Source organism: Vombatus ursinus, unplaced genomic scaffold (genome assembly GCF_900497805.2).
Source record: "Vombatus ursinus unplaced genomic scaffold, bare-nosed wombat genome assembly UNPS02014841.1, whole genome shotgun sequence".
NCBI classification, from domain to species: Eukaryota; Metazoa; Chordata; class Mammalia; order Diprotodontia; family Vombatidae; genus Vombatus; species Vombatus ursinus.
This window is the reverse complement of record NW_020954619.1, coordinates 22,685,362-22,712,608: the sequence shown is the minus strand read 5'-3', so window position 1 is coordinate 22,712,608 and position 27,247 is coordinate 22,685,362. Positions and strand designations below refer to the sequence as shown.

Here is a 27,247-nt window from a genome sequence, read left to right as displayed (position 1 = left end):
TCAAAATCTACATTAATAATCACAAAATGCATAATACCTATCCTGGAATTAAGTAAACTCTAAATATAAAACTATAAATCTCTAATTATAAAATAATTACAAATATTTTGTCAAACCTTCTGTAATAATTAAAAGTAGCAATCCAGCAAGAACTCATATGCTTACTATTAATTGTAAAACTTCATATCAAATTTTTATTTTACAAATTTTGATGAATATAAACATTTTAATGAAATAAGTTACAACTTGGGAGATGTTCAACATAACCTATTAATCATGTATCAATGCAATTTCAGTGTTAGACTTTTATTTTAACAAAGATTTGCAATGTTTGCTTCAATGGCAGACAAATATAGTCTTAAACCTGGTTCTCTGGTTCTGCAGAGAATTTATTTCTATATTTTGATTTAAAACAACAATGAAGAAAAAAATGTTCCTTCACACAAACGTAGTAAAAAAAAATGTTTGGAGAATTTTATAAACTCTTTTACTAAGAAATGGAAATTCATTTTCTTTTAACTTTTAGCCATCTAACCAATCAATTTAAGTGACTAGCCTCTTAGGATATAAAATATTTACTTTTCTACTGAGTAATGACAAGTGTTATATTAAATGATAAATGTACTTTAAGTTCAATTGTATATTTTGCTTTGTTTTCAACAATGTTTACATGTGAAATCATCTTTGCAAGAAAAGAATCTCTTCAAATACAATTTTCTTCTCTTCTGCCACTGGTACACTGACTATACTCTCATAGAACCTTCACTGAATGACCAGTGTCGCCAACCAGTTTATTTTTAAAACTACCAGATAAACAAATAGTAATATAAAGTCAAATCAGAAAGTAGCCTTACTATTGCAATGAGAGGCAATGTAAGGTTTACTTCTGTAGAATGTTTATGATGGTGCATGATGTCTTCAAGATGGCTCATAATGTTCATGCCCGGTGATCATGGTTTCCAAACAGTCCAACCTTCATGCTATAAGAATGCAAATATTCATAACATTTTAATTATGTGATTACAGGGCCGATGAGGTACAATTAATAATAATTAATAAACAATACCAATCATGTGTCAGGCACTGGGCTAACTGCTAGGGATACAAATATGAAAAATAAAGACCATCTCTGCTGTAAAGGAGCTTATAATCTAATGATTATGGAGTAACAGAGGGGAATGAAGGAGCTACTCTAGTGCAGTGCGCAAAAGGCAAATTAAAAAAAAAAAGAAAGAAAGAAAAAGGTATATGCATTTGACCATCCATTGGAAATGGTTTATGAATTGGTAAACCTCTGTGGTGGTTTGATAGAAATTTGATTCCAAGTTGAGAAACTGCAAAGATATGTTGCACTTAATTAGAAAAAGCCAGAATTTTAGGTAATTGCTGCATGAACACCAAAGTCTTTGTGCACATTATTATGATGGTTTCACATCTTTGCAGAAGCAAACCTATAGTGTTTTAAACTTGTTTGTTGTCACCACGGTCACTTTCCCACCATCTGCAAGGAGCCTTTTTCCATCCTCTTAATGTTAGTACTTTCCTTCTGTGATTACCTCTAACTTATCCTCTATATATCTTGTTTGTCCATAGTTGTGTGCTGTACCACTTCCCACCAGATACAAATTATATCAAATTATGGTAATGGCTTCACATACCGGTAGAATTAGACCACTTGATAATGAATGGGTAATCACAATATTTCTCTGAAGTCAATTCATAGGTAAAGTAACTGAGACATAGAAATTAAATACCTTATCCAGTTCCTAAAGCCATGTACTATTTGGATCTTGATTCAAGTGTGAGTTTTAGTCTCTGACTCACATACCTTCAGAGTTGGCAGGAACCTTGGAGATCATCTAGTAAAATCATGTTCCTGGCTGTTCCCCCTGTTTAAAGCACTCAATTCGATTCAAATCAACAAGCATTTATTAAGTATTCACTATGTTCTAGGGCAGGGGTGGGGAACTTGTGACCGTGCGGCCACATGTGACCTTCTACATCCTTGGGTGAAGCCTTTTGACTGCATCTAAATTTTACAGAACAAATCCTTTTAAGGGGATTTGTTCTGTGATGTTTGGATTCAAAAGACCACACTTGAGGACCTAAAGGGCCACATGTGGCCTTGAAGCGGCAGGTCCCCCACCCTTGTCCTAGGGCCTGTGCTAGGCCCTGGAATAAATGAAAATGAAGACTTGTCCCAAAGAGCTTACTTACTGGATTGCATATTCTGAGCCTATGTGCATGGAATTAAATTTCATATTTGGACTGAACAATACACTGACAAGCTGGGTGCCAACTGCCAGAGATGTAGAACAGCACTAGCCATTTCTGAGTTCATTATGTCCTAACAGAGAAATCTAAGGGGGATGTTGATATCTACCCAGAAGGCCATATAAAATGATACAGTAGGCTCTGCAGAAGGGGTGAAGGCAATCTGTAAAACTTTGATTTTGTCCTATGGAAGTATACAACTGAGAGTGTGGGATTTTCAGCAGGAACTGTGCCAACAGTAAATGTGAACTACATTGAACTGAAATACTCCTTCTTGCCTCAGATGACCTGGAATGATAGGCAATATGAATCCCTATATGATAAAGAATTAAGAGAGGTAATACAAACCATGAAGCAAGGACATCACCCTAAGAAACTTAATCCTAGTTAACAAGAGGGACCTCTGATGTTGAGAGAGTGGCAGAATATGGACTTATTCAATGGAATATACCCTTTGATGTCATGTTTGATTGGGGTTACCTTGAATATGATACTAGGAAGCAGTTGCTACTCTCCAAGGAATTTTGCTACTTCTCTAAGGTACTTGAACTACATTCCATCAGGATGTTGCCAAACAATCTTGGCTCATCTTGAAAGGTTTACAGTTATAGAATCACAGACTGTCAGAACTGGAAGAGTCCTTAGTGATCACTGAATTCAATCCAACCATTTTACAGATGGAGGAAGCAAGTCCCAGAGAGGTGAAATAATTTGCCCAAGATTACAGAGTGAAAAAAGTCTAAGATTATAATCCAAACATTTGGACTCCAAGTTTAGTGCTCTTTCATGAAGTATTATATTGATCAGCTACTGTTTATATGTTTTACGGTTTCTAAATCATTTTCTTTCCGACAGTCACATGAGACAGATAAGTGCAAGTGGAATTATTCCTATTTTTCAGATGAGAAAATTGAGACTTAGAAAGACTATGGTCACACTAACATGTGGCAGAAACCAGTTCATGCATGTGGGAGAATAAAATGGTCAGAACCATTTCATTTTTTATCCAAGAAATCATTCACCACCAAATTATGTTAACTTATATGTAAGTTCTCTAGTTAAGTGAATCCTACCCTCGATTTAGCCCTTGTTGATCCGTGTGCATATTGGACTAGAGTGACTCAACCAAGATTAAACAACATGTGCGTGGCTTCATGGAATTTGAACTCAACATTTTAGATTCCAAGCAGAAGTTCAAGTTTGGTTCAACTGGAGACTCCATTAGGCCTTCTGTAGAAAAGTGGCGTTTGCCCAATTCAGTGACATTAGATTGATAGAATACAAAGTTAAGAGTATAATCACACAAAACTGCAACATTTTATCAATTTAAGAAGTCTTACTTGTCAACAAGACCCTAATGAGGATATGGCTTTCCAGAAGGATCAAGAATGAAGACATTCCTCCCTCACCTCCTTACTTCATATTGGTTTCATAATAACTTTCAAGGCCTCAGAGCTAAATATTAATAGTCCCAAGAAATTTTTGGCCTTGAGACTTGACTGCTGCAATGATCTCTCCACCTCTAGAAACAGGAACATTGGATTCAAGGTAGTTGCACAAGACTCTTACCTGGGGACCACCTAAGAGACCTATACGAAGGCAGATTCTCCCCTTTTTAGACATTTTAAGAAATTATTTTAAAAGTAGCCTAGTCTGAAGCCTTTGGACTAATATAAATAACTCATCAGTATTTCCTTAACTACCAATTTTTAAAATTTAATTTAATTTTGTGTTACATTTTAAATCCCAAACTGCCTCCCTCCCTTCCTCCTCACCCCACACTAGAGAAGACCACCACTTGACACAGATTTATAGATATATGTAAAACCATATTATATGTACTTCTATTTATCAGTTCTTTCTCGGGATGTGGATAGCATCTTCCTTCATGAATCTTTTATAGTTGATTTGAGTATTTATAGTACTCAGAATAATTTGGTTGTTCACAATTATTCCTAGAATATTGCTTATTGTATACTACATCCTCTTAACTATCAATTTTGAAACAATGTCTGTTCCCCTCTCTCTGAACTGCCCAGAAAGAAACTCTCATTTTTTTCTTGAATTAGAACAATGATCAAATAAGGGCCAGGCACCCCTACTTAATCCACCTTGATTGGATTAAAATAATGATCAGGCTAGAGCCTTCTTGAATTCACCTTTGATCAGTTTAGAGAAAGATCCTTTGATGAATAGTGTGGTCATAAATGGATTGAGTGGTTTTAGGAAAATAATTTTCCAAGATTAAGTGGCAATTGCTCTGATTGTTGAACCAAAATGGTAACTTTTGCCTTATCCTGAATTGTGTAACCATTTGAATGTTTTCTTGTTCAATACTCCTATAAACATTTCTTCAAAAATATCTTGTATTGGAGTGATGTCAGAGGGCATTAGGGAACTCGGTCAACTTGGACATTTCTCTCTCTAAGCAGAATAATGTTTGGAGTTAGAATAATGACAAAATTAATAAAAATTGTTTCTTCTTAGCCCACAACAGAGTTAACTAGGTAGGTTTCAGGCCACTAAAATTTTTTTCTCAAAGACCACACTTTAAACCCAATTCACTCTGGACCTAATTGATTGAACAATAATAGGTACCTGCCCAAGCACCACTTAATGGTTGTTTTTTGGGCCTTCCTGACTCAGAGTGAATGTAAATAGTGATTGTTTCTCTTTTGGCCAGCAACCCTGAGGGTCTTCCCCTCCCAGTTGGGTATACATAGATATTTTTTAGTTATTATTAAAGGGGCCATCCCTTGACTCACTTCTTAAACAAGTCTATTCACTGTACATGGGAGTCCTTTTCCCATTTGTATGATCTCTTTGGGATATAGCCCTAGAAGTGCTGTAGCTGGGTCAAAGATTGAGTAATCATGGCAAGATATCTCCAACATCTATCTCTTTGACAATGGTTTTTTTCAAGTGAACCAATCATTTAACTAATCACTAATATGAAGTTCAAAATATAATGTTACTTTGATAAAAAGAACTCTAAAAAAAAACATTCTGAGGGAAACTGTCAGTCAAAGAGGTTTATGAGGAAGCCTTAATAGTAATTGACTGGTGAGATATTCCCCATTGTATCGACTATATAAGGCACCATATTAGGCACTGCAGGAGTCCTGAGTCCAAATCAGGCCTCAGACACTTGAACAAGTCACTTAACTTCTGTTTGCCTTAATCCATTGGAGAAGGAAATAGTAAACCAACCCAGTACCTTTGCCATTAAAAAAAAAAAAAAAAGACTGAACAACAATGTGAAGGAACAGAGAACAAAGGGGGAAAAGATCTCAGGGCCTGAGGTAAAGAACTGAAATCATAATAGGGTAAATCCTTTGCCTTGGGAGTTGTTCTAGGCAGAAATGTAGAAAAGACTGAATCTCTATACCCTAAATGAGAAGAGATTTAGGAAAGCCATCCTTCATGTGCAATCAATGTAGCAGGGTAAGGAGGAGGAATCACAGAATCTTTGGCAGTCTATCCACTTTATAGATACTAAACACCTTGCTTCAGAAGAGGCCTGACAATCACCTAAGGGGACAATCACCTCCTTACTCTTAAAAGTTGTGCTCCTCTTAATGCAGGCCAAGGTTTTTTTTTCTTTTGTTTTGTTTTGTTTTGTTTTTTGGCTGCTACTTCATACTACTAACTTATATTAAGTTTGCATTCCATTAAAACACCCAGGTCTTTTTTTAAAACAATATCTGCTATCTAATAATGCCTCCTCCATTTTACACTTGTGAAGTTAACTTTTGTACCCAAGTGTAAGGTTTTACATTTATCTTTATTGAATTCTCTTATTAGACTCAGCTTCAATGTTCTGTTAAGATATTTTTAGATACTGACTCTTTCCTTCATTGTATTAGCTCTCCCTACCAGCTTTACATCAACTGTAAATTTGTTGAGTATGCCATCTGTGTTTTGTTTTTGTTTTGTTTTTTTGTTTTGTTTTGGTAAGGCAATTGGGGTTAAGTGACTTGCCCAGGGTCACACAGCTAGTGAGTATCATATGTCTGAGGTCACATTTGAACTCAGGTCCTCCTGACTTCGGGGACAGTGCTTTATCCACTGCGCCATCTAGCTGCCCCTGCCATCTATGTTTTTACCCAAACCATTGATAAAACTGTTAAACACCACAGGATCAAACACATTTCTATAGAGTATTTCACTGAAAGTTTCCTACCATGTTGACCTTGAAGCACTAACAGCTAATCACTTAGTAAATGCTTACTCTGTATATGTATGTGTCTATCATCTACTTATGTATCTATTCATGCACATATCTATCATCTATCTATACATCCCTATATAGAGATATGCCTATATTTATCTGTCATTTATGTATCTATGTATGTATTTTTCTGTCAAGTATATATGTTTCTCTCTCTTTGTGTATCTCTGTCTCTTCTCTCTCTCCTCCTCCTCCTCTTCCTCTTCTCTCCCCTCTGAGACTGGCCAGTCAATCAATTCTGAATCCATGTTATTATATCTAATTTATGTCTCCCATTCTTCTTTACAAGAACAATGGCAGATCTTCTATTAAAAGCTGTGTTAGGTAAACTATATCCATAGCATTTCCTTCCTCTATTAGTTCAGTAATCCTGTCAAAAAAAGAAATGAGGTTAGCCTTGCATGACCTGTTCTTTATGATGCCATATGGCATCTTTATAATCACCAGTTACCTTAATAAATATTCACCAACCATCTCTTCGATGATACATTCTAAAAGTTTCCCATGAGTTGTCAAGCTCACTGGTCTGCAGTTTTCAGACTTTATTTTCTCTTCCTCCTTTAAAAAAATCAGGACATTTGTCATTTTCTAATCTTGAAATTCCTCTCCTATTTCCCAGGATCTTTCAAATATTACTGACAGTGTCTTAGCTATAACACCTTCTAGTTCTTTCAGTATCCAAGAATGTAGTTCATCTGGGCCAGGTGTCTTGAATTTACCAAGGCAGCCAGGTGTTCACTTAACCCTCTAGTGGAAGGCCTCCAATGAGAGAACTCACCATCTTGCAATGCAGCTCATTATCCTTTTAGACAGCTCTAATTGTTAGGAAGTTTGTTTGTTTGTGTTCTGATGTCAAACCTAAATTTGTCTGGAGCCAATTAAATCTAATGATTTTTCTTCATGACGTCCATTCAAATAAGACAAACTGTGGTTTAGTAATGAGAATATTGTATTTACAGTCAGATAAGCTAGTTTGAATCATAGCTCTAATATAGTCATGCAAAAATACTTACTCTCTTTGTTCTCTTTGGATCACTCACCTCTAAAATTAAGTGGTTAGACAAGATGACCTGGAGGTTCCCTTACATTAGATCATAAATTAAGATCCCTTGATATACTTGAAGACAGTTAGCATGTCTCCCTCCCCCCCTCCAAGTTTTCTCTTTTCCAAGCTAAATATCTTCAGATGCCTTTATTGATACTCAGATGGTGTGATCTTGGCTAATGACATCTTACCATCTTGGTCACTCTGCCGTGCTTTTTTATGCCCATCTTAAAATGTGGTGTCCAGAAATAAATGCAATAAGCCAGATGTGGTTTGACCAGGGCAGAGTACAGAAGGACTCTTGCCTCCTATGTTCTAGGTATCATGACTTTCAATGAAGTCTAAGATCCCATTAGCTTTGGGGGCTGTCATGCGTTGCTGTTAACTCACATTGATCTTGCAGTCTGTTAACTGTCCCAGATCTTTCTTCACATGAGGTGTCAGTTTGGCCATTTCTCCTCCATCTTATATTTGTGAAGTTGCTTGTTTGAACCCAGGTGGTGGACTTTACATAGATCTCTATTCAGTTTCCTCTGACTAGTATGTTGCCCCAGTTTTGATAGCCTTACATTTATTTGGATTCTGACTCTTAGCCAGTAGGTCAACTATTCCTTCCAACTTTGTATCTAGGTTCTCATTACCACCTCCTACCCTGGTTCTCACAAATAGTAAGGTGTTTAGTTCACTAGAATCCTATTCTGATGGCTAATCTTGATGTAGGGGTAACCCTGGGTACTTGAAGACTATGTTGTATAGGATCTGGTAGATCCTAACAAGCTAGAAAAGCTTCAAAGGCCAGTCTCCCTTTGAGGGACTATATGTATATTTTGGGGACCACCTTAGCTTACTACAAAGAGACTCATCAAAAGATTGCCCGCAAGGTGACAAAATGTTCAGCCATAGCAAATCTAGGAAACCTTCAGAGTCCTAGGGGAGTTATGAACCACATCTGTGTATGCAATACTCATGCCAATGAAATCTCAAAGTGTGGGGAAAAGAGGGGAATAAAACTGCATCCAATTCAATAACAATTCAATAAACTTTTATTAATTGCTACTCTGCACAGGATGCCCATATACAAAGATGAAAAATACAGAAAACCTGCCGAGTTCATAGTCAAAATATGGCATATCAATAAATACTGTATAAAGTAGGATGTGATTGAGTTACCAAGAAAGGGGTTTCAATTTAATTCAAATATGGTGTCTCTGTGGGAAAGAGCAAACCACCTATTAGCCTTGGTCACAGGAGTTCAAGACTTTTCCTTCTTAAACAAAATGATGTTAATGAATTTAAATTGTACAAATTTCTCTTGACCACTTTTTTTGCTGAAGATTCCTGCACCTTGAAGCTCTGTGTGGTCCCTCATTTCTTCTTGCGGCAGCATTTTCGGCGGCCAAGTGAACAGGTCCCTATCTTTTCTTCTTTGCTGGTACATCCAATCACTCTGCATTTGCCCTGCCTCACTTTACAGATCATGCTGCTTATTCGTGACAGCAACCCACTTTCACCTAGAAGGAGAAGAGATTGTTAAACTGTGTAAGGGGGCAGGAACTGCGAGAGCTAGGTGGGGTAGTGGATAAAGCTCTGGTCCTGGAGTCAGGAAGACCTGACTTCAAATCTAGCCTCAGATACTAATTATCTGTGTGACTTCAAACAAATCACTTAACCTCTGTTAGCCTCAGTTTCCTCAACTGTAAAATGATGATAATAAAAGCCCCTACCTCCCAGGGTTGTTGTGAGTACAAGATGAGATATTTATAAATCACTTAGCATAGTGCCCAGCACTTAATAAGCACCATATAAAATGCTAACTAATAGTAAAAATAATAGACTAAAACTACTCTCCAAGATGTTCTTCCAGAAACCTGAACAAAAATAATGCCAACTTCATATAATAGACACTACAATTGTTACAGGTACAATGTCATACCATCATAAGAGTTGTAGTTCTAGGGAATTATCAGTTAAATAATATCCTCAGAAATTTAAAATTCACTTTGGCTGATTTAATGCAATCCAATTCAAAAACCACTTAACCTCCTGCTAGATACTAAGGATTCAATGGCAAACAGTCCCTGTCTACAAGGAATTTGTATTCTAATGAATGATCCACTCTCATCTAAACACAAATGGTTGACCACTGTGAGCATCAATTTCTTCATCTGTAAAATAGGTAAACACAAACTGTAAAATAGGTAAGAACAACTCTTAATTCAGAGTTGTTAGGAGATATATATATATATATATTCTACATATGCATATACATGTACATATATACATACTTATCACTTTGCAAATCTTAAAGCTCTGTATAGATGCCATCTGTTATTATTAATGACCTAATAACACAAGCCTTTTCATCAGCATCTCTCTTATTAAAAAAAAAAAACTAAAGGATGGTTTTTCTTTTTTAAATTCCCAAGCTATGATATAGTATACAGAGAGCTACTTCAAAGCCAGGAAGAGCTATATTCAACTCCAGCCCAAAACACATACTGGCTCTATGATGCTGGACAAGACAATCAACCTCTCAACTCTCTAAATCAGGAGTGTCAAATTCCAATAGCATATCGACAAGTAGCATATTGACTGAGAAAACCTCAAAGTAGCATTATCTATATTGCACTGTATTTTTATTTATTTTGTTAAACACTTCTCAATGACATTTTAATCTGGTTCCCCAACTCGAGATTTTTAAAGCACCTCTGGGGTCAGTTTGACACTGCCTCTGCTTTGGCAACACTTTTAAAGACTCCCTGATGAGTTCCCTATACCAATATAATGAATTGCAGGCCTGTTCTCTATGCCTGAGGCTATGGCCATGTCATCAAGGGGGTGTGTTACAATTTAGCTAACTTGCTGGCCATGCAACTGATGCTACCGTGTCTCTAAAGTAAGCAATTTAGTCTTGTAAAGCAGTCACAACATGCTAATCCTGTGGGTGAAACCCAGTCCATGGCTTTATGGTCACTAGCAGGCCCAGGGACAAGACTGAATGTCTTCATTCAGATTGGTCCATTCTACTGTAACTAGTGGAAAAACAAATCAAATCTATTAATATGAGGGCCACAAATTCTACATATGAAAAATAATAAAGTAGCTAACTTTGACACAACACTTTATGGTTAACAAAGTGCTTTATATATAATCTTCACAAAACCTCAAGAAGGTGAGTGCTATTTTTATCCTCATTTTTTAGATATGAGGAAACTGAAGTTGAAGAGGCTAAATGACTTGCCTAGATTTCACATAATTCGTAAGTATCTAAGTCAGAATTAAAATCCACATCTTTTTGACCTGAAGTCCTGAGAAAATGGTACAATATAGTAAATAAATTCAGAACCAACAGAAAGAAAAAATTTTCCATTCACATTTTTTTACTTTTTTCCATCCAAATGATTAATTAAAATGTCTTCTCAGAGGTGGAATATAGAACATGGAGAATATTATGAGGCTAATTGATCAGTTGGAAAAACAACAATGTAAGATATTGTATAGAAGGCTAGCTTTGGATTGAAGGACATATGAGCTCTAGTCCTGCCTCTGTTATATACACATAATCTCTTATACTTCAGTTTCTTGAGGGCAAGAACTATTTTATTTCTATATCCCCAGTGCTGAGGACAGTGACTTGTACCTAGAAAGCACTCAATACCTGATGAATTGAATGCCAGCTGTATAAACATGGGAAAGTCACTTAACTACTTAGCAAGACTATATGCTATGAAGTGTTAGAATTGGAATGGATCTTAGAAGTCACCAAATCCAACCTCCTCATTTTATAAATAAGGAAACAGAGGCCTAGAGAGATTAAGTGGTTACAGAGCTAGTAAGAGTCAGAGTTGGGATTTGAACCAGGATTTCATGGTCCAGTGCTCAATCCACATACCTCAGAGGTGTCAATCATACAGCCTACTGACCTCATGCAACCCCATAACACCCACTAGTGCTGCCTGAACCAGATTAAAATATAATTAGGAAATATTTAACAAAATAAATAAAAATACAATAAAACATAGGTAATATTACATTTTAAAACTAAGTCAATATGTGTCCTGTAGAGATCTTCTCCTCCTCTACCCCAACATTTGTATTTGAGTTTCACAGCACTCCACTACCCCCAGGCTGTTTCTGCAGTAGAGGAGGCAATTTCCAAATCAGGAATTCCCCAAACTAATAATATTACAGATCTGGACCCCACCCCCCAAAATGATGTTTAAGTTTTAAAATAATTTAAGCCACAGGACATAATGTATATCGTGTGTGCATTAAAAGGAAGAGTGACTGAAAAGCATTTGAATTGCACCAGAGCCTACTCTGGTGCACACATTCCCTCTGTCTCTTATTCTTTTTCTCTTTCTTCCTCTGATTTCATAATAGGATGAAGTGCAAAATAATAATAGCCAACACTTATATAGCACTTACTATGTGCCAGGCACTGTGCTGAGCACTTTGCAATTGTTATCCCATTTGCTCCTCACAACAACCCTAGGAAGTAGGTGCTATTATTATCCCTATTTAATAGATGAGGAAACTGAGGCAAACAGAGGTTAAGTGATGTATTCATGTTCACACAGCTAGTAAGTGTCTGAGGCTGGATTTGAACTCAGATTTTCTTGACTCCAAGTCCAATGTTCTAACCATTTTGCCACAAAAGACATACAAAGGTACTAAAAGTCACTCTTTTTTTTCCTGGCCAACAGCTCAGGCACAAAATAAGTATGGCACTGGAAAGTGCTATTCATTGGCACAAAATATGTGGGTAGCCCTCTGCTTATGAAGGCCAGAGTTGTATTTGGTCCCGAAGGGCCATTCATTTGCTCCACAGCTTCTAGGAGAATATAAGTTCTCACTGTAGCCTTAAAAAATGAGAATATCTGTATTGTTCTTTCTGACAAGTTATCATTACCTTTTGATATTTCATTAAAAAGAAACAAACCCAGAGAGCCCCATGTTAATATCTCACTCGGAGAATACTGATTTTCCCGTTAAGTCAGAAGAACTTTTTTTCCTATCCTAGTGGTCAATGGACTGAAAACATTTGTAAACCAATCCCTGCTGTGATATTCCTTTCTTTCTTCCCAGCCTCCTATCTGCCATTCAGAGAATCTACTAGAGTTAATGCTCTTGAGAGAGTCAGATGCAGATCCTCCTTTCATGATGGCACATGCTCTTCTATTCTCTTTGGCCACCTATTTTTCAGGCCCAAAGCCCTTGCCCCCTCTTACCTGGAATAGGGAGTAGGAACAAGAAGAAAAGGAAAAAGAGCAGGTAATGGATCCTCATGGTTGGTGTTTGACTGGCGCTTCCACCCAAGACACTGTGAAGCTTCCAAGATAAGACAGGAGAGAAAAAAGCTCACCTGTGTCTTATTGAGGCTGGTGCTGGACAGATTGGGCAGGCAGACACACTAGCTGTCATTATAAGGTGTGGACAGCCTAATGTCTTTTCCTGAAGCTTCATGCCAGGAGCTCTTACGACACAGAGCTCCACCCCCTCACCTTGCACATGTCATGGTACAGATGACAAATAAAGGATGTAGATACATAGATGTCCCAAAAAAGTCATCCTGTCATCCTGTACCCTTAACCCAACCCATGGAGGATGATCCAATTGGGTTATAAATCTGGTAGTAGGTCTGGAAGTGGTGATGTTCCCCCTCCCCAGTTTGGAAAAGTATAAGAACATCCCACCTGGGCTTGATTTTTCCTCAGAATTGACATATCCTTCGCACTCCCATCCCCAGCTTTTACATTCAAGAGGGGGATTTCTGAAGTCAATCTCAAGGATGCTACTGGGATCCTCTTCATTCCAACAATGTTAGGTTTGCCCCAGAGTATGCTTTTGTTCTAGGGACAGGCCACAGTTGGGCAAGAATCACACTACTTCTGAAGTGGTGGGGAGAAGAATGTGGGGGCAACACTACCTCGGAATGTTTATCCCATGTAATTTACTTTCCTAGGGGATGTCTTAATCAAAATGAATCAATAATCCCTTCTTTAAGTAACTGCTATTTACTAGGATCTATGCTAGGCCTAGGGATTAAAGTCAAAAATGAAACAGCCCCTGTTCTCAAGAGGCTTATATTCTATTGGGCAGGAAAAACAACTATACACATACAACAACTATATATACATAAACATATGTACAAATCTATGTATATATGTACATAAAAACATGCGGGGTGCTCAAAAAGTTATTAAAGTTCAAAACTGTACTGAGATTTTTGGAATACTCTATATGTAAAATAAATATGGGGTAATTTTTGAGGGAGAAAGCATTAGCAGCTGAGGGAATCAGGATAGGTTTCATGTAGATGATGGTTCTTGAGCTTTGACATAAACTAGAGATTCTAAGAGATGGAGTTGAGGAGAAAGCACATTCCAGGCAGGGGGGACGGCCAAGTGAAAAGGCTTGGAGATGGGGAATGGAGTGTCATGTATGAGAAATAGTAAGAAGAACCCATCACAATCTTACCTTTGTCTAAAGAACTACTAAGAGGATGAGTCATAGTAAGCTGCCACATTTTATTTCCTCAGAGAATGCTGGTGTGAGACATGCTAATGGGCTGTGATCTGTCCAGTGTTTAAGTAATTCCCCACATGAGTTAGGAGCTCAGAGGTGTCTACTCATGATATATCAGATTCTAGGGACTCACCGATTGTATAAAGATTCAGGGAAATGTTTCATCAAATCATAGAATGTAGAGATGAAAGGAATTGTGGAAATTATCTAGTCCAAGGGTGGGGAACCTGTGGACTAGAGGCCACATATGGCCCTCTGGATCCTCAAGCTTAGCCCTTTGACTGAATCCAAACTTCACAGAACAAATCCCCTTAATAAAAGGATTTATTCTGTAAAACTTGAACTTAGTCAAAAGGCCACACACAAGGACCCAGAAGTCCAACCCTCCTCATGTTACAGAGGAAGAAATTGAGGCCCAGAGAAGAGGACTTGGCCAAGGTATATAGCTAGTAAGCATCAGACCTGGAATTTGCCAGGCAATTTATTGATCACTAAATGGGTGCCAAAACAATTAATTCACCTCCATTTACCTGAGTTTCTTCAACTATAAAATGGTGATAATAATAACACCTACCTCTTAAGCTTATTGTGAAAATCAAATGAGATAATATTTGTAAAGCATTTAGCAGAGTGTCTGGCACAAAGTCAGCATTTAATAAATGCTTATTTGTTAAGTTCCAAAAAATTAATTTATTGATCACTAAATAGGTGACCTTTGAGACTATGGAATTGGATCATCAGAACACAACTAAATTTATTTGCTCCTTTGGTGCCCTACAGATTTGGCTTTCAGAAGTTTGGATAATGGCCTGTGTTGGTGTGGTGGGACTCTCCCACCAGGGAGTTTCATAGATACCATACAATGTGAGAGCTTGAAAACACCTTAGAGTCTATTCAGTCCAACAACTCCTCACCTCCCTAAGTTTCCACATGTGAAAAACCCCCTCCAGTCTCTCTGGGGAGTCCCAGAAAAGGAAAGAGACATTCCCAAGATCAAACAGCTAGCTGGCGATAGACTCCAGAATTCAAACGTTGTTGTCCTGATTTCCAGACCAGTAGTCTTCTCATAAGGCCTTGCTAAACTATATTAGCTCAATGAGTCTGTAACATTAAAAGGCTGTATTCAGCTATTGTATCTCTTTGATTAAAATTCAGTCCTTAATTCTCAGGTGGTGGGATTTGAACTATGGCAAAAGTTTTTTTAAATGGAACCAGACAGAAACAATGAGTGGAACGAGAGGTTGATTGATTTACAAAGGCATTATTTGAGCATATGGGAAAGAGATAAGGGAAGAGAGGGAGCAGGGTTTGAGTACTATGGGGAGTTATAACTCAGTTTACACATTTTGATCAAAACTAACTATAGTTCATCAGGTTCAAATATGGTTACATTTCCCAGGATAGTGAGAGATTTTCTCATGAAAATTATTGGAACACACCATATGTAAAATAAATACAGGGTAATTTTGAGGCAAGAGGTATTAGTAGCAGGGGAGAATCAAAAAAGGCTTCATGTAGATGATGGTGCTGAAACTGAACTCTGAAGTAAACTAAAGATTCTAAAAAATAGAATTGAGGAGGCAGAAATGGGGAATGGACTGTTTGATGGGAAGCAGGGTTTGAGTATTATGGGGAATTACAACTTGGTACATACATTTTGCTCCAAGTACAGTCACTAGGTTTAGATATGATTTTTCAACTTCATACTATCTCATGCCTAATGGGAAAAAGATTTCTTGTATACCCCATCCCCAACATACCCACTGCAATTCTCATTTAGGACTTGGATCCTTCCAGTTCTAAATTTGTAATCTTATGATACTATATTATCCCTTCAGTTCATCCTGGTATTTTCTCTCAATCCTTTTAACCTAGATCCACAATAACTGAACTTGATTCCACTGCTTGTTTAACACCTAAAAGTTGAAACTCTCAAAAGGACTGGGAGCAAGGAAACAGGGAGAAAAACACTCCACTCAGCTTTTACATCTTAATGTTTATTTACATTTCAATCCTCTCCTTTTCCACTTCTTTTCTTAGAAATTGCTTCTGTCACCCCCACCCCTTCTTCTCTATCAACACATAGAATGATACAATGTCAAAACTGGAAGGGAAGAGGCAAAGTGGATAGAGCACCAGCCCTGAAGTCAGGAGGACCTGAGTTCAAATTCAGCCTCAGACACATGATACTTACTAGTTGTGTGACCCTAGGCAAGTCACTTAACCCCAATTGCCTCACCAAAAAAGAACTAGAAGGGAACTCAAAGATTATCTAAGTGAACCCTTCTCCTTCATTATGATTATAAAATAATCAAAATTTTAGAAAATGATCTAGGATACTGAGAAATAAAGTGAGTCATTCAGGCTTAGCCAGTACATATCAGTATGTGTCAGAGGCAGGATCTGAATCCAGGTTCTTCCTGTAGCCAGTTTTCTAATAATTATGACCCGTACTTCCTCCATACTCTCTTGGAAAGCAGGCACAGATGTTCAAGGGTAGAGGGAGTTCTTTCCTGGGAGGTAGCTATCTATGCTGATTAGGCCATGGTTTTAGTCAAAACCATAATAACGAATCACATTTCTTTAACATTTGGGGACTTATGAAGTTCTTACTCTTCAATGATACCACTCTTGCAAGGTTCAGTAATAGAAGTATTATTACCATTTTACAGATAAGGAAACAAACTCATAGAGGTTAAATTTTCTTGCCCAAAGTCACACAGCTAGATAAGGGCAGAGTCAATATAAGAACCGACACTTTGGACTCAATATTGCCAAGAAGATCCAGGACTCTATCTGCCTCATCAATCTTTGTAAATCTATCACCTTGGACAGGGCCTTCCATAAAGTTTAGGGGCATAATAAACGTGCTAATTTGAATCAAACTGTTGGCTGAGAAAAAAATGGAATAAGGATATTGCTAGTTTTATTCAGCAGAAGGCAACTGGGACAGGAATATCCCCAAATCCTCCAGAGTTGGCCATAATAGGTCACAATCCTTTCCTACAGCAGTGTTTCTTAAAACTTGGGCATCTTCCAGGCAAGGGCATGCATTTGATTTCTTTTTTATTCCGGCAGATGCCCCGATAAAAATAACAGGAAGGAATGTTGGACTTCTTCCCATCCACTGTAAAAAAAAAAAAAAAAAAAAAGGTGAGAATTTCTGACAACACTGTGTAGCTCAGACAGACGTGAGGTAAGGTGAGAAAAGGGGGTAAGCTGGGAACTTGGGCCACATTTTTCATTCTGTTGGCATTTATCTGTCTGAATATCTATGGTAGCTATCAAAGATTATATATCTGGAGCTGGAAGGGACCCCAGGAGTCATAATACTGTAGGATGATATTAGAGCTGGAAGGGACCCCAGAAGTCATCTAGTCCAACCCCCGCATTTTACAGACAGGTTTAGTAACTTACTTGTCCAAGATAAGAGTTAGTTAAGTACCTGAGGACAGCATCAAAACCCAGGTATTGGCCCCCTTCATCTTATAGATGAAAAAACTCAGGCCCAGAGAAAAAAAATCATTTGCCCTAAAGTCACATATCTAGCAAATGGCACAGCTAGAATTTGAATAGGTCCTCAGATTCCGAAACCAGCCTACTGTTTACCATATTATGGTCCAGAATTAGTAAAATTTCTGTTTCTATTCACAGCTGAGTAGAAGATGTAGTATAGTACAATAGAAAGAGGAACAGCTAGGTGACAGAGTGGATAGAGCACTGGACCTGGAGTCAGAAAGACCTGAGTTCAAATCTGGCCTCAGACACTTACTAGCTGTGTGACCCTGTCTGCCTCAGTTTTCTCATCTGTAAAATGAGCTAGAGAAGGAAATGACAAACCACTTCAATACCTTTGTCAAGCAAGCCCCAAATGGGGTCATGAAGAGCTCTACGTAACTGAAAAGACTAAATAACAACATAATAGAAAGAACACTGGATTTGAAGTCAAAAAATCTGGGTTCAAATCTAGCTCTAATATTTACAGGCTGTGGGAACTTATAAAAGTCATTTCTCCCCCTCTTCTTGACTGAGTTTACTTATTCGTAAAATAAGGGGATTAGATTTTCAGCTTGGATATTATATGATAATCACTCCCATTTATATAATGTTTTTTCTTATTCCTCTATTAGACAAGGAGCTCCATGATGGCAGGGACTGGTGTTATCTATACTTTTGTTCCTGAATGAACACATTAACTGACTAATGTTTGTTGAATTTGAATTTGTAAGGAGGGCTTTCACATCCATTACAATTTCATTTGATCCTCACTACAGCACTGTAAAGTGAACAGGAGAGTAGTTACTATCCCCATTTTACCTGGAGTCCTTTGATCTTTGTAATATTCCCTTCTATCCTTGGCACACTTCTTATCGTTCTTCCTAGTGCTCACTCACACATATTCAGCTCCCACCATCAGAACTACCCTTTCCTAAAACGTTAATCTTGACCCTTCTTCTCTCTACATGGCTTCCTCTCCTGAGCTTCTTTGTCTCTTACCGCCAATTATCTTTTATTAATTATCTTTTATTTGTATTTATTTTATTATTTAGTTATCACCTTTAACATTTCATGAAGCTGTGATTTTGAGATAGCTAGAAGGCATAGTGAACAAAGTAGTAGACTTGGAGTCATGAAGATCTGAGTTTGAATTCTACATCAGATAATTACTGACTGTTTGATCCTGGACAAGTCACCTAAACCTCTGTCAGCCTTAGTTTCTTCACCTATAAAGTGGGTGTAATAAGCACCTTGCTCATAGGGTTGTTGTCAGGATCAAATGAGTTAATATGTGTAAATCCCTTCAAAAACATTAAAATGCTATATAAAGTTAACTACTATTATCCAGTAAACATATATTAAGCTCCTACTATGTGTACTGCTAAAGGCACTGGGGATTAAAAAAATAGATAAAACAAACCTTGCTTTCAAAAGAGTTTATAACAAATACGGGGAACAATTGACACACTTAAAGGATGAAGGTCAAGGGCCAGACACCTGTGAATTCGCTGGCATAGGGAATTTCCAGATGAGGAAACTCCCTCTACCATTCCAGGATAATCAACTAGCATAAGTGTTTTACTATGCACCAGGCAATGTGCTAAGCACTGGGGATACAAAGAAAGGAAAAACATAAAACCAGGCCCTTCCTCAAGGAGCTTACAAACTAATGGCCAAGACAACATACAAATAAATAGGTAAAGACACAATAGAGACAAATCAGAAGAAAGGGAACTTTAGAGGGGAAAGTGCAAGTCACCAGCAGGATAACCAATTGAGTCAAGTCTTGAAAGAAGTCAGGGTTAGCAAGCAAAAGAGGTGAGGAGGAAGGAATAAGCATTCAAGGCATGGGGGTTACCAGTGCCAAGGTGTAGAGTAAGGAGATGTAATCCTGTGTGGAAGGAAAAGCAAAGTAGATGTGTAGCTGGATCTTACAGCATATGGAGGCGAGGAAAGGGTCAAGAGGAGTGGAAAGGCAGAAAGGGGGACAGGTTGTGAAGGTCTTTAAATGCCAAATAAATGAATTATTATGGGTACAAGGCACTCGATTTATAAGTGCTAGGCACCGGAATAACAAAAACAAATTAAAATTCCAAAAACAAAATAACATTGAAACAGTCCCTTGCTTCATGGAGCTTCTATTTTATGGAGGAAAAGAACCTATCTGCAGATAAGTAAACACAAAATAATTTGGAGGAAACATCACTAACAACTGGAGGAGACCAAGAAAGGCTTGTCATGGGAGGTGGTATCTGAAATGATCCTTGAAGGAAGTTAAAAATTCTAAGAGGGAACGAGTCCACCAGCTCTAAGCCCCTAAATTAATTATGTCAAGACATCTCTGTGAAAGAGTTCAAAGCTTACCTGAGAGTACCTGGCAGAGAATAGCAAACACCAGGAGCATAAGGGAGAAAAGGCGCATGGTGAGTGGAATGTGACCTGGAAGAAAGAAGAATCAGGAGAATTCCAAGGAGACTGTGAACCTTTCCCCAATTCTTAGAGGCAAGCTTTCTATATGATTGGTCACAGGGATGGAAGAAAGAAGGCTGAGATGGGAGACATGGCTTTGTGTTCTCTTTTGCAGCTGCTCCAAGCAGTGATTAAAGGAAATGGAGTATGTCGTCACCTATAGACTCAGCACAAGGTTGCCTCCTGTCACGGAAAAAAAAAGAGAAAATTCGCTGGGTTGATACAACATTTTCTGTGATCTTTACATCCTTGTTGAGGGGTTACAGGGCTTGGTGTTTCTTTCTTAAAAGAGAAGGAACAAATGAGGATAACTTGGATAAAACCAATTCAAGAAAATTTGGGAAGGCCAGGATAAGATTATGAAAATGGAAGTGGTTTTTGAGTACTTGGTTGGACTAAATTCTCTTTTATTTCCCTGTTCTGAGAATAGGAGGAAGCAGGGTTGGACAGGCCCTAGGCAAAGGCTTTTACAAACTAATGAGTGAAACAACATATAAATAAATAGGTCTAGACATGGTAGATACAAATCAGAAGAAAGCCAGCCTTAGAGGGGAAGGCTCAAGTGACCAAGAAGGCCTCTTGCAGAAGTGATGTTTGAGCTATGTCTTTCCTAGGTTTTGTTTCCTAGGTTAGGCTGATTCAAGGAAGAGGCATGGGGGTCTCCACTGGGCACTTGTCTAAATGATAGTAGATATAAGTTTGTTCCAAGACTTGGGTTTGAATCAGGTATTGCTAGGAAGTTAATTTGTAAGCTTAATAAAATGTTTCATTTGTAGTTTCCAAAATATACCTTACTATTTTCGGCAGAATTTGAAAATATCCTCTCTCCCCCATCCCCAGTTCTCTATGATTTCTTAAAGGTTACTGTCTTGGGCATACACGTGTGTGTATATCTTGATCCTGACCCTCAGGAAAGTCATTTAACCTCTCTTGGGCCTTGGTTTCCTCATTTGTAAAATGAGAGGATTAGACTATATTACCTCAAAGGTCCTTTTTCCAGTTTTAAATCTAGGGGCCCATGATCTGCAATTTATCTGACCCCTCAGAACTGTCATTCTTCAGGGTTTGAAGACTTGAACTTAATGGCTGGGTGCTCTCTTACTATGGATCACCTCACCTATTTTAAGCTTCAATTCCCTTATATGATGTTTGTTTTTTTTAGTTGGCAGATCATTCTATTTGTTATACCAGATAAAAGTAAAATGGAAATAGAAGAAGCACAGTAATAAGCCACATTCTGAAGTTTTCTAAGATCTCTGTAAAGAGATCTTTCCTGTGAAATCAGTAGTGAAACTATTATCCTCTTTTTAAAGATGGTGAAACTGAGTTTCAGAGAGGAAAAGTGAATTGTCCAACGTCACTCTGCCAATAAGTGTTAGAAGACTAGAACTTAAAACCAGGTATCCAAAATTATATTATTCCACAGAAAAACCAGAGCTGGAAGCTTCCTTGAAAGCATGTAGTTCAGTCTTACTGTTTTACAGGTAAGAAAACTGAAGTACTGAAAGGTGTCTTGACTGTATTCACGTGGATGATAAAGGGAAGAGACAGAACCTGAGCTTTCTACTGTGGGATAACATATCCAAAATGAAGTTTTTCTTTATTCTAAAGATCTTTCCTCCCACAAAATGAAACAAGTGTCCCAAACATTGGTAAATCACTCCTTAAATAGATAAATGTTAAGGTATCTATAATACATACAATATGTGGGGGTTACTCAGTAGTAGAATCTTCATTTAAACAAAAAAGCTGTAGACCACTTTAGTATTTCACTCCCCTACACCCCTACACCAATCTAATACAATGAAGGAAAAGCTCTTTCTTCCTTCCTCTGGGCTAACCACTCAGTAACTGACCTTTGAATTTCCCATTCTTCTTTTCCCTTCCCTTACTAACTCACTCACCTCAAAACAGTTCTCCAACCTGGATTCCCCTTGCTTAGGAGACTACTGATACCCTCTCCCAGGTAGAAATTTTACACCATAATTGCATCATAATCAGGAATCAGATGATCATCAATGGGCTTGGGGTGGGGAGGAAATGATTTTTTTAAAATAGAGAGTATAGGTGGGATCCTGAGTAATTTGTTTTTAGAGAAGGAGCTTTGAGATTGCCTTCATCCTCCCTTCCCTAAATTCCAGAGTTTTGTTGATGTCTGATTCACACTATCTGATTCACCAAGTTGGTGAATCTACATCATGGTCTCAATGCCATGTTGTCAATTAGGGTGTGACACAACAGGGAGCTTTTCTCTATCTATAAAACGAGAGAATTGGAACTAACTGTTCTATAAGACACTTTCCAAGTTTAAATGTACGCTCTATGATCCCAGGTCTACCTTAAAACCCATAGATTCTAGCTCTTCAACATTTTCCCAGTGACCCACTAACTTTAGGCTCAATAGCTGGCTTGCTTTCAGCTGGGGCCCTGCTGGCAGGGATAGGGAAATTTTCCACTGCAGCATAATCAGAGATCTGGATCACCAATAGGATGAGAGGGTGACATGAGTAATGAGGGCTGTCGCACATGGGACCCTAGAAAAAGTTCTTTCCTCATATGATTTGAGGATTGTCTAATGATACTCTGCAAGTACTCCCTTAAACATACATGTTCCTTGAATTAGGAACAGTTACCACCTGGATTCCTTCTATGGCTACACAAGTATAATTGTCTTTATAGGATGAAGACAACCCACAGATAGTGTGAGAGTTGGAATAATTCACCTGAATTCTGTTACCCAGCTCTGCCACTAACTTTCCATGTGACCTTGGGAAGTATATCAGAGAAAGGAAGGGTGGTGTAGTGAATGGAGAACTGGTCATGAATATGGTCCAGCCTTCAGAGCCAGGAAGACCTGAGCTAAAGTCTGAGGCACATGTTGGTTGAGTAACCCTTGGCAAGTTACTAAACCTCTCAATGACCTGGGCAACTCTCATCTAAGACTGTAAGTTGCAAAACTGTTGTCACCTCCACTGATGAGTTTCCCCACTGGGAGCTCTCTGTACTTATAAAATCACTTCAAAAAAAGTAGATTAAAAGCTATTAAAAATATCTTTGTTAAGTCTGAGGCGGAAGGTCATTACCCACCAGGAGAATTAGGGAAGGCATTCTAGAAAAGATATTTGATACATATTTTAAAAGAATAGGCTCAATAAGCCAAACAGGGGAGAAAGAATATTATGAAAATAGAAAACAGCACGAGCAAAGGCATGGAGACAGGAAATTATGAAGTATTCACATACCCTATGTATATATGATATATATGTAGGAGGCAGAGGGTTAACTAGACCCTTAAGGGTAAAGTATATGAAGGAGAGTAACATGAGATAAAACTGAAAATGTGAGGAGAGTGGTACCAGATTACGGAGGCCATTAACGACAAAGGAATTTTAAATTCACACCCCCTTCCTGGGTCTCAGCTTTCTCAAGTGGAGTTTTAACTAAAAGATTCTTAAGCTTCCTTCTAGCTCTCTCTATATAATCCTATCACAAGAAGTAGAAGGCAACTAGACCTGATAATAAGTACTCTGTGGATGCGCCTCAAAGCTTCCCCAGAGAGACCAGTTGCAATCTCTTTCATTACTAAATTTTTTCATGACACTCAAGGAATCTATGATGTGGTAGAAACAGCATAAGATATGGAAAAACAAAGGACCTGGGTTCAAATACTAATTTTTTAAAATTGACCACCTGTGACCTTAACTTACTTGGTTTCGTGGGATAATAGATTTAGAGCTAGAAGGGAGCTTAGTAGCCCAGGGTAAGAGAAGTTAAGAGACTTACTCAGAATCACACAGCTAGTTTCTGAAGTAAGACTTATACTCAGTCTTTCCTAACTACAAGTCCAGTGCTGGAGTCAAGGAAGCCTGAGTTCAAATCTAGACTCAGACACTTTGTAGCTGCATGACCCTGAACAACAGACTTGATCACTATCTGACTCAGTTTTCTTATCTGTAAAAAGGGGACAATAATTGCACCTACAGGCAGTTAGGTGGTGCAGTGGATAGAGACTCTGGGCCTGGAGTCAGGAAGATCTGAGTTCAAATCCTGCTTCAGACACTAACTGTGTGACCCTGGGCAAGTCACTTAACCCTGTTTGCCTCAGTTTCCATACCTGTAAAATGAGATGGAGAAGGAAATGGCAAACCATTCTAGTCTTTGCCAAGAAAACCCCAAAAGGGGTCACAAAGTGTTGGGTATGACTAAAAATGACTAAACAACAACAAACAATCCCAGTTGTGAGGATAAAATTAGATACTATTTGTAAAGCTTTTTGCAAACTTTAAAGTGTTACATAAAATACTAGCCATTATTATCGTTGTTGTTGTTATTTTGCCACTTTGCTACTTTTAAATCTGCAAAATGAGGAGATCTGACTAAATAGCCTCTAACATTGCTTCCGATTCAAAATGAATGAGCCCCTTTCGCTTTCTCTGACTCAGTTTCTTCATCTTTAAAAATGTGGGGGCTGAACTAGCCGGTCTTTAAGGTTCATTCCAACTCTCCACCAAATGGCTTTCATGTGACAAATTTATGCCTACTTTCCAATAGGCTCTAATCAAGTAAATAGGTTATTTTCAAAAGTATGTTTAAATGACTGTATTCAAACTCTATGCCATTTGTTCACAGCATATTTGTTGTTATTTGGTTGTGTCCACCTCTACATGACCCCATGGACAAAGACCATGGGGTTTTCTTGGCAAAGATAATGAAATGGTTTGCCATTTCCTTCTTCAATATGTCCCCATTTTACAGATGAGGAACTGAGGCAAATAGGGGTTGTGACTTGCCTGGGGTCACATAGCTAATAAGTGTCTGAGACTGGATTTGAACTCAGTTCTTCTTGACTCCAGGCCCAATGCTCTGTACACTGCATCCCACACAGCTTGTTTGGAGAGGTAGAAAATGAGGTAGGATTCAGACAGAGCTCCCTGGGTTTCTCTTGTAGTCAGTCTGCAAACATTTATTCAGGATTGACTCTAGGTAGGACACTCTAGATGAGTCTTCACTAAACTGTGTTAATGTAGCTATCAGAAGCAGGACCCTCAATACTCTCCCATATGCTTTCACACCCACAGCTGTAGTTCCTTCAGCAAAGACAACTTGTCTCACCGCTTACCTGGCACTACCAGAGAGAGCTAAAGGGAGGAACAAAGAGGAGGCAGAGACTGCCTATGACTTAGGGCACCCTGAAGCAGCTGCTTCATCTCAAGCCATCTCATCTTCACCCAGGACTCAAGGATAGGCCCAGAGTGGATTAAACATAGAGCCCACAGAAATGATCATTCCCTTGCAGGAGGTGCCTGGATAGGAATGAACCTCATTTTCTCATCTGAAACAGGGCTACATATTTAGGGAAAGACTTCAGATGAAGTAGAACATCCTTGCCAGGGCAAACAAGTGGTTAAGTTAAAAGAAGCTGACTGCCAATGCCAGGCAGGGGTGGAGGGAGTGCCAAAGCTCATGACTCACTCAGGCCCTTCCCCACCCTCCCATCCAGCTCTGATAGCTGCTATTTCTCTCCTCTCTCCTCTTTGAAAGGCGGATGCTCCTAGATCAAATTATTCTCCTTGTCATGGGAATCATGCTGAGCCTCATTCCTGCCTTTGAGCAGAAAGCACCCATCATTAAGTGGGTAGAAAACATGAGTCACTGGCCACTTGCCAGCTCTTACCCTTGCTCAGTATGAAGGTTGCATGTGTGGTGACATGAGCAGAGGATTTAGGGACAGACAACCTAAATTTTATTATGGCTTTGCCTCTTCCTACCTGTGATACTCTGGGTAAGTCAATTCCTCCAGAAGAGATTGAACTAGACGACCTCTTTGTGAAACCTATGACACTCCAAGGAAATCAGCACACTCCCAACTATTGTCAGACTGGGAGAGATGAGAGTGGGGAACAGACTCTCGGCCAATACTCCCTAAAGTCTACACTAGGGTAAGATGAGGAAGATAGGCATGATGAAGTACTCCTTTTCTCTTTCCCTTTGTAGGGGCCCTCCACTCAACACCTAGAGCAGTCCAACTCCTTTGTTCAACCTCAGTCTCTCTGGCTTTTCACAAGAGATCCTCCTGCCCCAGGAATTTACTCTCTCCTAATCTCTGCCTTCTGGAATCCATAACGATGATGATGATGATGATGATGATGATGATGATGATGATGATGGTGATGATAGCATTTGTATAGCACTTTAAGGTTCCTAAAAAGTTTTACAAATATTATCTCATTTAATCCTCACAACCACTGTATAAAGCACTATTATTATCCCCATTTGACAAATGAGGACAGTAAAGCTGAGGGGGATTAAATGGATTGCTCAGGGCTTCCAGTTCATATGAGCAACAAGGTAGAGGACTGGACATTTTCTCTGATCTCCACGACATCTCAAACCTCTCAAAAACAGAAATTATATACCAAAGATAAAGCCAGAAACCAAAAGAATGTAAAAATAAAACAAAACCCATGAACTGACATTCACCTTGAGTTCACTAAGAATCTCTTCCCTGCCTCCCATGCTACTGACAGCAAAGCTCTACCAGACCCAAGGCCCCTGACACACAAGTTTGCAACAAAATCCTACCTTACACCTGGTCCATCCTCCCTCTTTCTAGTGCTGTGGAGACTCCGATTTCTGGATATGGATGTTTTCTCAGCCTAGACAGATACTTTCCAGGGGCAGAAGCTAGCACGGTCCTTGATAAACAGTCAACACCATGACAGGAAGAATTCTATGCAGCAAAAGATCTTTTCAGGAGAGCCAGGAACAGAGGGAAAAGGGCAAGACATATGTCATGGCTTGAAATAGAGCTTAACACCATACCCCACCTGACACTCCTCCCAGTGCCTCAGAGATCCAAACTATAGAAATCAACCCCTTTGCACCACCACAGCAAATGTTCTGAACTACCAATGTAGGCCTGGAGAATTGAGGAACAGGGGGAGCAGGAGAGAAGACCACAAGGGTTGGGGGAGTCATGCTGCACTCCACTAAGCCTGTGGGAAAGATCTCAGTATCCAATTGGGGTCAGTTCCGTTCACCCAAAAGTCATTTGGGACAGAGACCTAGACCAGTGAACTATTAATTTCCCAGAGAGGAAGGACGCTGAGACACTTTGAGACCCAGCAACGTCATTAGGTATTTAGTTCTATTTCCAAAGATGATTAGGGAAAAAGGAAAAGAACCTATATGTTCTAAAATAT

At 38.6% G+C, this 27,247-nt stretch overlaps 1 protein-coding gene and 1 long non-coding RNA gene across 2 annotated transcripts; both read right to left on the bottom strand.

Moving 5' to 3' along the window:
- Window positions 1-281: 281 nt before the first annotated feature.
- Window positions 282-8,072, bottom strand: LOC114026724. Its single transcript, XR_003567150.1, has 3 exons — window positions 7,941-8,072; window positions 6,957-7,063; window positions 282-980 (listed from the first exon to the last, which is right to left on the bottom strand). It is a non-coding gene; the product is annotated as an uncharacterized LOC114026724 (long non-coding RNA).
- Window positions 8,073-8,570: 498 nt separating this feature from the next.
- On the bottom strand, window positions 8,571-12,986 carry LOC114026696 (beta-defensin 103A-like). Its single transcript, XM_027840420.1, has 2 exons — window positions 12,782-12,986; window positions 8,571-9,061 (listed from the first exon to the last, which is right to left on the bottom strand). Exons 1-2 carry the CDS (start codon window positions 12,837-12,839, stop codon window positions 8,916-8,918), a joined length of 204 nt encoding a protein of 67 aa, XP_027696221.1. The 5' UTR covers window positions 12,840-12,986; the 3' UTR covers window positions 8,571-8,915.
- Window positions 12,987-27,247: the final 14,261 nt, after the last annotated feature.